We start from the raw sequence: 15270 nt of genomic DNA, 5'->3' as shown, positions 1-15270 counted from the left end.
TGGTGGTCAGAATACCTGGAGATGGTGGTGGTTATGGTGGTGGAGTATTGGAGTATACGTGCGAGTATACCTATCCAAGGATACCCGATACACACCCGTCTCTGGTTTACCTGATAACTCTGGTGAGTGTACCAACACAATCTCCAAGCGTGACAATCGCTATGGACAGTTCCAATCACCTGTTTTTTTTTCTTTTATCAGTAATTACCTAATTTCTTTGATATAACAAGATCGTAGGTTGTGAATTACAATTATTGCATTAAATACAGTATGATATTCGTATGTGTATGTGTATACAATAATTTTGACTGCTAGTGAAAAATATGTGATGATATCTTTGTGGATTTTTTATTTGCAAATTTAGGTATATATAGCAATGTGCTGTTATCCTATTCTGTATGAAGGATAGCAGAGTATAGATACAAAGTTATGCTTTCATCTAATATCCCCCATTTCATAGAATGGTTAGTTATACGTGGATTGAGAAGCAAAGATGAGATGAAAGTCTGGTTTAATATCTTGCAATAGGAAACTCTTGATAGATCACGAGACTATCTTGCAATAGGAAACTCTTGATAGATCACGAGACTATCTTGCAATAGGAAACTCTTGATAGATCACGAGACTATCTTGCAAAGATCTGTGAGTGTATGGAGTAGTTACAGAGCTCAAAAGTATTTAATCACCAATTGGTCTGAAATCATTGATGAACAGAGCACTCACATATAGTGTTGGAGGGTTAGTCCCAGCGTTTTGTTCAAGTAGTTCACAGGCGAAATGTTCATTGTTGTGTTCACTCATTACTTAGTTCATCCTACTATCAGTATCCATATCCCCCAGACTGTATTCTAGCAATTACAATGTCACACTGTAATGTACAAGTTTATTTTTTTCTAGCACAAACGTGGCCACATATTTACAATGCTAATCATCATATATACATTTTCTTCTCTCTCCTCCTTGGACAGGATTGGAGATCTGTTACGTATATAGTGTCAGTGATTGGTTTCTGCCAGCCCTAATTTCCTGCATGTTGTTTATTGTTTAAGATTGGCTACTTGGAACAAAACGTTCCAAGCAGCACCGGCTATGGTGAGCCCTAGTTGCCTGCAATTGTGGGGTTTTCATAAAAGCGATTGAAATGCCTTGGTCTAGCTCAATTTCAGGTTATCACATACAGCTATTACTACTTGGTGGTATATCATTATGCTGGATATCACCTTTGACATGTGATATCCGTATAAATGAGATTCTGAAACTTTCTCTGTGTCTCAATTATGTTATTTATATAATGCAAGTTACCACATTCCTAATATTTCTTTTCATGTTGGGTTTTCAAGTGTTTGAATGGCTTACTTTGAATCACAAAACAGCCGCTTTTATTGACAGATAAAGTTAAAAAATCGAATAAAAAGCGTTTAATTAATTATTAAACAGCCCAGTTCCTTGTCTTCATATCCCTTCCAATAGTCATTTTGACTTTCCGCTTTCTCTTCATAATAGTTGCAAAATAATGCAAAATAAATACCTTGCAAGGTATTAGGCAAAATAATACCTTGCATTCCGGGGAACCTTTTCACATTTTCACCTTATTCACAGTTCCTCGACTGTGATGAGTGTGAGTTTATTCAGCCTTTCACTCTAGGTGAGTCTGAGCTTATTCATCTTTGCTCTGTTGGTGAGTTCCCATCATCTGTGGGACAAACCTATTTAGCATGCTCTAGTCTTAAGTACTAGAACTGTACTTAAGACAGTTCTAATACTGTTTTAAGTCTTAAGTACATAGATACACACTTTTAAGAGCCTCTGTCTAGGTTCTTGAAAGCAGCAGGACACAGTACTGTGTCTACTGTGAGGTAATGTTATTTTTATTACTGCTAATGACTGCCTGGAGATCAGCTTGACCAGGCAACAGTACACAGTACCTTAATTACTGTGAAGCCTACTGTGTCTTCACCTCACAAAAAAACTTTCTGTAGGATAGTGTGTTGAGAAAGTATGTTGAGATACATAATAACATATTTTCGGGGCCTAAAGTGCATGTGTCGAGTATGACACTGTTGATATGTGTTGTGACACATAATGTGTCACAACGGCTCAGAGTTGAGACACATGGCTTCGTAAGACAGCACTGCTTTCAGGTACCTTTAAGACGTCTTAAATGATCTTCCCTAAGTTGTCTGAGGTCAAAGGTTACATTGTAAAGTTTGAGGCTGAATATATATGGCCATTCAGTCACAATGGTCATTAGCATATATAGACTTTTTCGTTGGTCATTGATAAGGTTAGTGATCTGCTAGACTGTGTGAGAGATTATTGAGCACTCAACCCCAGGTGATGGAAGTTAGCTATGTGTGTGTGTGTGTGTGTGTGTGTGTGTGTGTGTGTGTGTGTGTGTGTGTGTGCATCACTGTGTTTATCCATATCTCGTAGGGTATCTATGCGTGTGGACGTGAGTGCGTGTGCGTGTGTGTGTGTGTGTATTTACATAAATAACATCGTGTGCGTATCTATGTGTACACGTGTGTGCGTATTGAACCCCTTCTGTTGTAGCTTTAATACGCACATATCATCTTGATCTATTAGTACACTGATATATATATATATATATATATATATATATATATATATATATATATATATATATATATATATATATATATATAATATAGCTACATGTTACATGCCATAGATCTATATCAAATTTAAAAATACATATGAAAATCATCAGAATTTGACCTCAAGGCCATACGAGTGTCATTTTTCATGTTGTGGCAACACTGGGTTCTGTTGTCGCGGTCACGTTGGCAACACTGACGCACTGTGGAAGGGAAGGGAACTATCAGGAGAAAGCGCCAAGCCATTATGACTATAGAGCGCTGGGAAGGGGTCAGGATAAGGATTTGGGACGGGACGGAGGGACAGGAATGGTGCCCCAACCAATGGATGAGTTTCAAGAATTTCTAACCAGGCAACAGAAGAAACGGAGAAGGCAGGATGTAAGGCGTAGTGTTAACAGTGATAGTACACTTAACGGAAACGACAAGAGAATGAAGAACGACGCCGAGACTGATGTCAGAAGGACGAACGGACAGAACGAACGGACAGAACGAACGGACGGAACGAACGGACGGAACGAACGGACGGAACGATGTGAGGAAGGTGAGGGTCAGCGGAGATGGAGGCTTCTCTTCCCTGCCTCATGCACGCTGGCCTATCATCAGAAGCTGCTGTGGACAGTCACACTTGGAAGAGAACACCGCAAGTTCGAGCCCCTGCTGAAGGAAGGTGTAAACAGACCTTACTTAACGGTAGGTTCTATGGAGGCAGTGGAGTATCTTAGCCAGCAAGGAAACGATGGAATTGTTATGGCAATTCCGGAGGGGAACGAGAAGCTGACGAAGGTAATTATCTATAAATACCCTCAGATTCTGGACCCCGAGTTCATCCTCGACGACCAACGATTTGTGTGGGCCAAGCGTCACCTTATTTAAGGTGAAGCTAGGAGTCAGGTGGTGGCTCTAGTGAGAGGTGAAGTTCCCGAGAAAGTGTTCATCACCGGGGCTGGCTACAGGCATGTAGCAAAGTATGTAGAAGAGCCCATAATATGCCTGAAATGCTGCAGATGGGGGCATAAATCCTGGAGCTGTCAACATGATCCACGATGTCGTTTCTGCGGAAAGTCTCACCTCTCTAATGTGTGTAGAAACAGACTTAATCTGGGTGAGAAAATAGTTCCCAGATGCTGCAACTGTGGAGGTGTTCACAACGCCAGCTCGGCTGTGTGTAGCAAGAGGCCGAGTATGGGTGTTCTCCGCCCGGTGAATGTTACAGAGCAGGCAAGAGCTCTTACCCAGACACCGGGAGCACAGCAAAACAGTCTGCCCCAAACAGTCTGCCCCAAACAGTCTGCCCCAAACAGCGCCAGTGAACCGGACGAATGCGTGGGTAAAGGAGTCACCTTTACTTCGTCAGGCTCAAGCAACAAGCAGCCACGCCACCACTCAGGACTCCGGCAGTGACAATGTAACGGTGAGTGAAGTGGCTACTGTGGCTCAGAAAGAGGGTCATGATGATATGGCAACCCGTTCTCGCAAATTTAATAAGTCAATATTGACTTATTAAATATGTGCATAGGTGACATGCTTAACATAATAGATACCCTTAAAAAGATTCATAGAAACACCAACCTTACCTAACCTACTTAGTATGTTAACATAAGCATCTTATTGCTTCGTAATTACAATTATTACCTAACCTATAATAGGTATAGGTTAAGTAATAATTGTAATTACGAAGCAATAAGATGCTTATCTTAAGATACTAACAAGGTTAGGTAAGGTCGGTGTTTTCTATGAATCTTTTTAAGGGTATCTATTATGTTTAGTATATCACCTATGCACGTAGTTAATAAGTCAATATTGACTTTACGAATTTGCGAGAACGGGTTGGATATGGGCAAGGAAGTGTGGGCTGAACTAAGAAAAGTTGGTGAGTTCCTCCGAAATCTGGAGCAGAGAATCGAGTTCATCGAGGCGAAATTAAGCGTTCAGGAGGTCAAGGAAAATCACAAAACAGTGAAGGAAAGTCAGGATATAGTGGTTGAGGACAATAATGAAATATTGAGTGATGAAATGAAGGAAAGTGAAATGTGTGAAATTGATGGTAGTCGTAGTGAAAGGAAGAACTCTATAATTAAACATAACATGAAGTAATCATTTGGGCCAATAATGGACGTCATGGAACTGAAAAAATGTATAAACAGCTAACAACACAATTATACCTCTATAAGCAAACCACCACACAACCAGACATTACAACCCAACCACACAACCATTAGACCACCAACAACCACGAACACAACCACTTCCTCAGCCAAACAATCCCACAGTGAATCACACAAAATATACTCAAGCATACCCATACACCACCATACACAACCATACACCACCATACACAACCATACACCACCATACACAACCATACACCACCATACACCACCATACACAATCATACACCACCATACACAACCATACTCACTATACACAGAAATCACAATAGTGTGATGCATCAAATGAACAAATCCACAAGGGCCGTGATGAGGGCTCGAACATACGTCCGTACTCAACCATACTCAACTTACGGTTACGATACGTAAACTTAGCTTAAGCTGTGTCAGGCTCGGTTGAGTTAGGTTAGTTTGGGTTGGGTGTGTTGTGACCTGAAATAAATAAAGAATGATTGAATTTTTGAATTTTGTCTTTTTTGTTCCAGGTGGCTATGATGTCTGGCGTCTGGTGTAACCTGGTGCTGGTTCTGGGTGTCCTTGTGGCTCTCAACGCCCAAGTGTCCTATGCACAAGGTATACTGATCCTATACATACGATATATTGCTCCTATACACAAGATATACTCTCTTCCTTCTAGCTGGCTACTCACCACAGTGAGTATGCTATGAAACATCTAGTTAAATATCTACTTCATCTACTAAATATCTACTCCCTGGCCATACAGATTATATCTACTCACAACCTTAACTATCCTCACCCATAACTATTTTAATTACTAACCTGGTATTCTTGCCACTAACTGGCTAGTATCACTATTAACTCTACCTATTCTCACTTCTAACTAGTTATTCTCACGAATAACTATGTTTACCAGTATCTATTTTTTTATCTGTTTTGCAAATCTCAGCCCCTACTAAAATAGGGTCACACTGTCCTAGCAAAACTCCTAGCTAGGAACTTCCTAGCTAGGAAGATTAATCCTAGCTGTCAAGATTCTCGCTTGCCTAGCGAAACAATAGTTATAACATGTATAACACAGGAGCATAATAGGTGTAATTCTAATGTAACTCACCTGTTGGTCATGTTTAAGGACGTATCCTAGTATATGCCATATATACATATACTAGTATATGCCATATATACATATACTAGTATATGCCATATATACATATACTAGTATATGCCATATATACATATACTAGTATATGCCATATATACATATACTAGTATATGCCATATATACATATACTAGTATATGCCATATATACATATACTAGTATATGCCATATATACATATACTAGTATATGCCATATATACATATACTAGTACATGCCATATATACATATACCAGTATATGCCATATATACATATACTAGTATATGCCATATATACATATACTAGTATATGCCATATATACATATACTAGTATATGCCATATATACATATACTAGTATATGCCATATATACATATACTAGTATATGCCAATTCTGATGGATTCAGGTGAGTGGTGGATGCCAAGGTGTGTGTGTGTGTTGCATGCAACTGGTTATTGATATGACAAAGGTGTCAAACTAAGTCTTGCTTTCTTGCAACAGATATCAATGGCAACTGGAGTGATTGGTCGGTGATTGGGACTCCCTGTACGAAGTCCTGTGACGGTGGGGTGACCACGAAGGTCAGGTCATGTACCAATCCAGCCCCCGAAGGAGCTGGGACTCTATGCACCAGAGTGGATGGGAGTATAGCTTCTGATGGCTTGGATTTCAAGGTTGCTCCGTGTAATATTCAATCCTGCTGGGGTAAGTTATGTTGGTCTATGTAATTTGTTGTTGGTCTATGTTGGTCTATGTTGGCTGGTTGTTGGTCTGGTCTAAGTTGGTCTATGTAAAAGACACATGAAGCATCCTGTGTCTCTGTCTATCTCTCTCTCTCTCTCTCTCTCTCTCTCTCTCTCTCTCTCTCTCTCTCTCTCTCTCTCTCTCTCTCTCTCTCTCTCTCTCTCTCTCTCTCTCTCATTCTTGTATGCTCAAATATTAATTAGGTATATGTAAGATTTTTAGTAGAAATTATTTCTTTACTTCGTAATCTATGTTTTAGTATTCTGCCTCAAATTATTTTAAGTATATTTCTATTATTTGAAGTTCGTGGATATACTTTCCACGAATTTCAAGTGGAAAGTATATCCAACTGTAATCAAATTAAAGTAATCAAAAGAAATTTCAACTGTAATCATGATTAAAGTTAGGCTAAGTAAAGTTTTTGATAAGAATAAGATTCTTCATTGCTACAGTTATATAAAACAATTTAGTAGTTTAGAATTTTCCATCAAGTTAATTTGACAGAGGGAAATAAGAAACACTAATTCTACCGATTTATAAGAACTTGAGAATTTCCCAATTCTTTATTTTCAATGTAGCATTTATAAATCATGATATTAGAGAAAATATTTAATTTTTTCCTGATAAACGTATTGAGAGAATTTACAAAATTCCCTTTGTAATAATTTTGTTAATAAATTCTATGTGAGGCAAACCTATAAACACCTCAAAAAGATAATAAAATATCATACATACATCAATAACATATATACATCAATAACATACATACATCAATATCATACATACATCAATATCATACATACATCAATAACATATATACATCATAAGGACACGTTAGATTCAAGCTTAATTTGCCATTTCAATTTTCCTATTTGTAAATAAAATCCGTACCATAAATTTAAATAATTTAATTTCTCCATGTCTCAAAACCCCCCAAAAAGGATATTGAATTAATATTTGCTTTTGTACAGGGTTGGAAAATTTTTAAATTCCGGGTTAACAGTTGTCATCATTAATTACCAAACCCATTTTTGTCTGCACTGACAGCCAATGAATGGACCGAATGGGGGAACTGCTCTGTCTCTTGTGGCAGGGGAATCATGACACGGTTTGCCGTGTGTGGTAACGAGACCTGCTATGGTATCCAGTTCAAGCAAGATAACAAATCATGTAACACTTGGAACAAAACTACGTGTCCAAGTAAGTTCCATTGCGACTACCTTTCCACGTACCTTTGTTCACGAATTATACGTGTCTAAGTTCCACTGAAACCACGTGTTGAACTATACCTGTTTAAACAAGTTCCACTGAGACCATGTGTCCACTCACGTTTGTTCAAGGACTTTATACTGGTCTAAGGAAGTTTGTTCAGTCATATGGGGATATCTCAGTGGGATATCATAAGTGCTATCCCAGTGGGATAGCCTTAAGAACCACATGATAACCAGCTAACCAGGCAAGCCATGAAGACACACATTAACTAGGTCTTTTGTGCCTAAGCTTTGTCAGATCATTCCATATGTAATGAGGAAATTATACTAGAAATTCAGAGTAAAGTTTATCTACTCTGTGAATTTCAGAGAAGTTCAAAGTGTGTCATTATCTTAATACTTCTCTAATGGTAAATAACACTTTGTTTTTTGAAAAATATATCACCTTTAAAAGTGTAAGTTGAATATAACATTCTAACAAAAATGTAAAGTTTAATTTTGATTGGTGTACACCTGTTTAGTTCAGCCACTTTAATTATTTGTGTAAGTTGTTATCAACATAGTTTTGGGTTAATAATTTGACAAGTGTAATTTTGTTAAAGTATTGATTAAAGTAACTTCTAGATCTTACTCATCAGTATACAGTTTATAATTATATATATGTTACATATTATGTTGTTATTATAACTTTTAGGTCAATAATTTACTCTAAATTTGAGTAAACAAACCCTAATACATATGTAAAACACATATTTGAATAACATGAATTTGAGAATATGTGTAAATTAAGCTGTTTCACATAGTTTAGAACATATATTCATCCCTAAGTATCACTCAAGTTGAGGCATTAACTCAAGTAGTAACTATAATGATTTAAAATGATATATTTATAGTGTGTGATGATATATTTGACTTTATTTCAAAAGTTTCAATTCTTTAAGAGTTTGCATCTGCTTTGCATCACCGTTTCTTGAGACTTATTCACAGTTGCTTTCATTACAGGTCCTTGCAACACCTGTAAGTGTCCAGACTACGGAATATGCAAAGATCTCTCGACTGAGTTCGATCCTAACGCCACCTGCGTCTGCACTATGGGATACCAGATGAGCAGCGATGGTCAATCCTGCATCCGTGAGCCACCCATTGCACTTTTAACGTTTGATATTTGTTGCTTTTCAGACTTAATTGTTTGGCTGTAACAAGACTTACGTTCTCTGAGGTTTTGTTCTGTAAAGTTTCATTACTCGAGATTCTCAGGCTTTGAAGATACATTGGATGTATCAGAAGACACATGTCTCTCGAGTTTGTCATCCTGTACTTATGTAATATGTTTATAGTACTTATGTGCTATAAAATGACTTTTCTCTTAGGCATCGCAAGGTCTTTTGCCCATAATCTGCAGCAGATTTGAACCTGCGTTTAATTACGAACTAAAATATTAGCTCAATAAGCACCTGATTTGAGGTTAATTATGAACAAAATATTAATAATATAAGCTAATATGAATTTGCGTTTATTTATAAACATAACTTCACAACAAAACTCCTGATTTGATCTATCACTTAATTATGAACAAGATTAATGACCAATTAAACTCCTGATTTAATCTTGTATTTATTTATGAGTAAAAGGAATCACACTCAAACTGATCTGATTTGAGGTTGCGTATTACGCCTAATAATGGTACCTCCAAAACCAGGTCCTCCTCCAACCACACCTACACCTCGCCCGATACCAACGATGGCCCCGGCGCAGAAGGTGGTTGCGGCGGTTATCTCCAAGTCAGCCTCCACCGTTATCGTTATCTGCGTCAGCATCTGCCTCTGTATCTTCTTCGTCTTGAGGATCTTCACGCCTGACCGGATCATCCAGATGAACATGGAGATCGCTCTTCTCCTGGCTCACATTCTCCTTTTGTTCCCCGACTTCTCCACGCAAAATTCGGTGAGTCTAATGGAGATAATGGCATGCCTTTGACGCTTACCAAGTCTCTGTAGTCTTTCAAGTCGCTTGTGACTTGAGGCGATCTGTGCGCCAGGCGCTATGTTAATCCAAGGATCTACAGGTGTCATACGGTAGTATTCAGAGCCAAGAGGGAATTATCACAACACGTTTCTCGAAGTCCCAAAGGCGGAGTTGAAGCCAGACGTCCACTTCGAGTCGAGATCGCGGTTCCAGCGCGTCTCTTTTAATTCCTCTACTGTCGATGGCAGACCCGCGTTTGGCTGCCTGAATGTTGGTGGCAGCCACGTGTAAAACAGGTGTTTGATGGGGGCATAGTCTGTGATCTAACACCTGTTATTCATGTCTTACAGGTGTGTTTCGATCAAGGGACATTGGGAAGTATTATTGACCTCATGGGGCGTGTCAGTGCTGTGTGAGGTGTTGTCCAACCAGTAACTTGATCAATATTAACGTTAGAGACAGGTTTTTATATAATTTTTCTTTGGATATGTTTAATTACCAAATAAATAATATATCTAGTGTTCACGAGAGACATCTCCCGTCACGCAGGGTGCAGTCGCACCTCCTCAGATCTCCAGTATCATCTATTGATACTGGCAATGGCTCCAAAGGGCCACCACTTATGGGCTATTCATCCCCGTGCCACCTTTTGGGTGACTTAATCTTCATCAATCATCAATATCTAGTGTTATTTTAGATTTAGTTCCCGGTACGTCTCTCTGTGTGAGCAGACGACGCCCTGAATTTGCTTTCACTCACCAAGGGAGCCGGTCGGCCGAGTGGACAGTACACTGGACTTGTGATCCTGTGGTCCCGGGTTCGATCCCGGGGGCCGGCGAGAAACAATGGGCAGAGTTTCTTTCATCCTATGCCCCTGTTACCTAGCAGTAAAATAGGTACCTGGGTGTTAGTCAGCTGTCACGGGCTGCTTCCTGGGGGTGGAGGCCTGGTCGAGGACCGGGCCGCGGGGACACTAAAGCCCCGAAATCATCTCAAGATAACCTCAAGATAACCAAAACTACTCGTTTTTCAGACCATCTGTACCGTGGTCTCCATCCTCGAGCACTACTTCTTCACCGCCTGCTTCATGTTCATGTTCCTGGAGGCGCTGCACATGTACGCCTACGTGGCCTTCGTGGTCAAGAAGGACGGTATGTTTACCAGGGCCCAGAACACCTTGGTCGGCTGGGGCGTCTCCGCCATCATCATCCTCTTCTGCGTCTGCTTCCAGTATTCCAATTACGGAGGAGCGTATGAGTGAGTGACCCATCTTGGATCTGCTAGATGCTAATATTGTGTTCTCCTTGGGATTGGTGTTAGTTTATGGCTCGTATCTCTTGTGTGTCAGGATCTCAGTGTAGAAGAAAATGATAATAGCTCAAGAGATAATATAAGATGAGCGAGGACATGGAGAGAGAGAGAGAGAGAGAGAGAGAGAGAGAGAGAGAGAGAGAGAGAGAGAGAGAGAGAGAGAGAGAGAGAGGAAGAGAGAGGGGGAGAGACATATAGAGAGACAGAGACACAGAGAGAGAGAGACACAGAGAGAGAGAGAGAGAGAGAGAGAGAGAGAGAGAGAGAGAGAGTGACAGAGAGAGAGACAGAGAGAGAGAAAGAGAACCCCACCCCACACACTACAGCCTCCTCTAATCCCTGGAGAACAAACCATAGCACTGTCTTACCCTCGCAGATGCTGGGTGATGATGGACACCGGACTCATATACGGAGAACTCATCCCAATCGTCGCTCTAGTTATCATAACGTTCACACTCATCGAGGCAGCAGGAGCGGCGGAATACAAACCCCTGAAAGGTATAATGATCGTTTGTTCAAGCTGTTCACGTGATGAACACGATAGTGAACACGATTTGGCCAGTATGTTGCAACAGGATCTGAGTATTTGTTTAATTTCAGTTAAAGAAATAACTGGTTTTTGTTATGCTTTGTTCAGTTGCGTGAGTATGTTGTTTATATAAGTGCGTGTAACACATGCAGTCTGTAGCACATAGTGTTACAGTATGAGGTACATAGTGTTACAGTGTTAAAAAGACTAAGCTGTCTGTTTTTTTCATTAAGATATGAAATGTTGACCAATACACACGCTAGAAAATGAAGGGACGACGACGACGTTTCGGTCCGTCCTGGACCATTCTCGACTTGACAATCCACAATCGACTTGAGAATGGTCCAGGACGGACCGAAACGTCGTCGTCGTCCCTTCACCTCCTAGTGTGTGGTCTGGTCAACATACTTCAGCCACGTTATTGTGACTCCTCGCCTGCAAAATATGAAATGTTTCACGTCTTATTTTTTTTAAGTCATTTGTCTGTATCTACGAATATCCGTGGATTGGAATGTTTTGAAAAACTTTCGCTGAAACTTCCCAACACTCAAAAATGATACAACAATATTTATATATATTTTTGTATCATTTTTTCGATAATTAATTTCTCGAAACTCACACAGGTATAGATAAGGGCCAGCTGACTAGCGCCAAGTTCTCCCAGCGAACCAACCTTATCATCATGCCGCTAGTATTCTCTCACATGCTGCTAGGCATGCTGTCTCTGTACGAGCAGAACCTGGCCCTTTACAGCATCTTCTCCTTGCTCAACAGCATCACCGGCGTCTGCATTCTCTTCTTCCACTGTAGCAACAACCAACAGGCAAGCCAGGGTGACGGGGGTGTGGGAGGGGAAGGTAATAGGATATATATATGCTGCATGTCGCAGTCTGGTCCCACCTAAAAAAAAATAAAAGAGGTCCCGGGGTTCAATTCCCACGACAAGCTCAGAAGCGTTTGGGCAACGTTTCATTTCACCTGATGCATTTGTGCACCTAGCAGCAAAATGAATAACATGGGTAGGTATACAACTTTAGTTTCAAAAATACAACTTTACTTTCGAAAATACAACTTTACTTTCGAAAATACAACTTTACTTTCGAAAATACAACTTTACTTTCGAAAATACAACTTTCGGGTGTTGTATTGTGAGAACAACCAGTAGTTTGGTCCATTGATTGGGCCAAGGGAGCCCTAGGGGACCCCCATAAAACTAACCTCAGGCTTCCTGTCCCCCACCAACAGGAAATAATCAAGTATCACTTCATTTACTGATCCCAATTTCAGATGCATTTTACCCAAAACATTTTTTTTAGAAATTTCTGAAAACAATTTAAGTGCCAGTTATAAAATTATGTTATACTACCAAGTTCCAATTATAATAGGAAATCATTTATCTTTGAATTGGTTCACTTTCACTTCAATAGTTTTTATTTTGTAGTATCAAAGATCAGTTAGAGTAATGGGTGTAGGTCACTTTCTCTCTCCAGTACTGACGGATACTGTCTCTCTCTCCTGTACTGACGGGTACTGTCTCTCTCTCCTGTACTGACGGATACTGTCTCTCTCTCCTGTACTGACGGATACTGTCTCTCTCTCTCTCCAGTACTGACGGATACTGTCTCTCTCCAGGTCCGTCTCAAGTTGAAAGCCGTGATTGGAAAGATGTGCAAAGGCAGTGGAAACTAGTCACTAGTCACGGCCCTTAGAGCACTGAAGAATCCTCCCAAGATAACGTGGATGCTGCAACAGAACACCTTCAAGATAACCGGATATTTCAACACAACACCCTCAAGATAACGTGGCTGCTTCAACACAACTCCTTCAAGATAACGTGGATGCTGCAACAGAACACCTTCAAGATAACTGGATATTTCAACACAACACCCTCAAGATAACGTGGCTGCTTCAACACAACACCTTCAAGATAACGTGGATGCTGCAACACTATTAACCCACCAAGATATCGAAGATGGTACAACACAGCCCCCACAAGATAACCAGGATACCACAAAGATACGTATGAAAACAGGGTATACAGAGGTAGTTTGACTGTAGAGTGTAAACAATGAAGAACTGTCTAGAGTAGACAGTAGAGTCTGTCTATGTCTATAGTAGACAGTAGAGTCTGTCTACTCTCTGTCTACTCTGTCTCGGGTAGACGCGTGAGACAGACGCCGTCACTTCCACAGAGTTTACTATAAACATCTTGCCAACCGTAACAGTCTCGACGATCTCTGACACTCCAGATGACCGCAATGGTTTGTGGCCTAGTGGATACAATATGTAAGACTGAAACGTTTGTGTAACGTTGAATGAACGCCATCAAACGTCACTTCAGCGTTAAATCAACTCAGAGAATTCAACGTTTCTAAATGTCAATAAAATTCTGTATTTAGCTGGATTAAAAGCCACTAGTTGTAAACTCCAGTTGTAAACACAATAGCACAAGAACTATCGCAGGAACTAAGTAAATATGAGAACTATAACCCTATATGTGCCTTCAGCTTTTTACACTAACCGATTTGCTTGTATAGGTTATACTTCATAATAATATAGTTTTTATTGACAATTTTCGAAAATGATATTATCTCGTTCACTTGACCCATCAGCTGATGAGAATAACAGAAGCAAATAATTACTGGTGTTCCACACAATTTTGTTTAGTCAGGCGTAGATATAATACCGTTTTCTTCAAATGATGTACCATAGTGGTTTTCTGTAGTTTAGTAATAGGGGGGGTATCTATTGTATAATATTATTAATGAATTAAGAATCGCAGCAAATATAATTTTTCGGGAATGATTATCACCTGCACGACATTAAAAGTATATTCTTAAGCTCTCAGCACGTATGGAAGGTAAGCACGGAATTTATCGTTTGTTTCTTGATTAATGAAATTGACTCCAAAAGTGCCTTAGGTGTGTCTTAGAGATGGTCGATTATCACATTAGGTGATAATCTTACGTTAAATATTCCTAATGTTAGATCAGGGACAAGTTAGAGGGATAAAGTCTATGTTAACGAGGCTGTTAATCCGTTATAAACGAGTCAATGTTATTAAGACTTGTTAAGGAGATTTGGCTCATCATGGACTCTACCTCGCTATATAAACATATATTTTAACTTGTGATTTTTGTAGAGTTTAGTGAAGTTAAGCACCGTTGTCTCTGGCCTACACTGGATGGGTGGCCGTGCTATAGAGGGACCATGACAAACTAATCAGGTTTCATGGACCGACAATGGCATAAGCCAGTACATCATTATACCAGTAATATATATATATATATATATATATATATATATATATATATATATATATATATATATATATATATATATATATATATATATATATATATATATTTGAATGTATAAAACACTATATATATATTCATATATTTAACTTGTCAGTTTTTGTGATTCACACACACATAAAATATATATATATATATATATATATATATATATATATATATATATATATATATATATGTCGTACCTAGTAGCCAGAACTCACTTCTCAGCCTACTATGCAAGGCCAAATTTGCCTAGTAAGCCAAGTTTTCATGAATTAATTGTTTTTCGACTACCTAACCTACCTAACCTAACTTTTTCGGCTACC

At 39.3% G+C, this 15270-nt stretch overlaps 1 protein-coding gene across 2 annotated transcripts in view; it reads left to right on the top strand.

Annotated features, from left to right (window-relative positions):
* The window catches only part of LOC123745805 (adhesion G-protein coupled receptor D1), a 107788-nt gene extending 92730 nt beyond the window's left edge, over nucleotides 1–15058 (top strand). The window contains exons 2-10 of one of the 2 annotated variants that reach the window (XM_045726810.2): nucleotides 5275–5362; nucleotides 6387–6590; nucleotides 7677–7829; nucleotides 8843–8971; nucleotides 9540–9784; nucleotides 10839–11062; nucleotides 11493–11614; nucleotides 12269–12468; nucleotides 13278–15058. In XM_045726810.2, the coding sequence (XP_045582766.2) occupies nucleotides 5281–5362; nucleotides 6387–6590; nucleotides 7677–7829; nucleotides 8843–8971; nucleotides 9540–9784; nucleotides 10839–11062; nucleotides 11493–11614; nucleotides 12269–12468; nucleotides 13278–13334 (1416 nt within the window). In that variant the 5' untranslated portion in view covers nucleotides 5275–5280 and the 3' untranslated portion in view covers nucleotides 13335–15058. The remainder of the gene's footprint in view (nucleotides 1–5274; nucleotides 5363–6386; nucleotides 6591–7676; nucleotides 7830–8842; nucleotides 8972–9539; nucleotides 9785–10838; nucleotides 11063–11492; nucleotides 11615–12268; nucleotides 12469–13277) is intronic. The other variant, XM_069317636.1, reaches the window with a different exon arrangement.
* The last annotated feature ends 212 nt before the right edge of the window (nucleotides 15059–15270 follow it).

This window comes from Procambarus clarkii, chromosome 88 (assembly GCF_040958095.1).
Source record: "Procambarus clarkii isolate CNS0578487 chromosome 88, FALCON_Pclarkii_2.0, whole genome shotgun sequence".
Classification (NCBI taxonomy): Eukaryota; Metazoa; Arthropoda; class Malacostraca; order Decapoda; family Cambaridae; genus Procambarus; species Procambarus clarkii.
The sequence above is the reverse complement of the archived record's forward strand: the minus strand, read 5'-3'. Positions and strand labels throughout refer to the sequence as shown.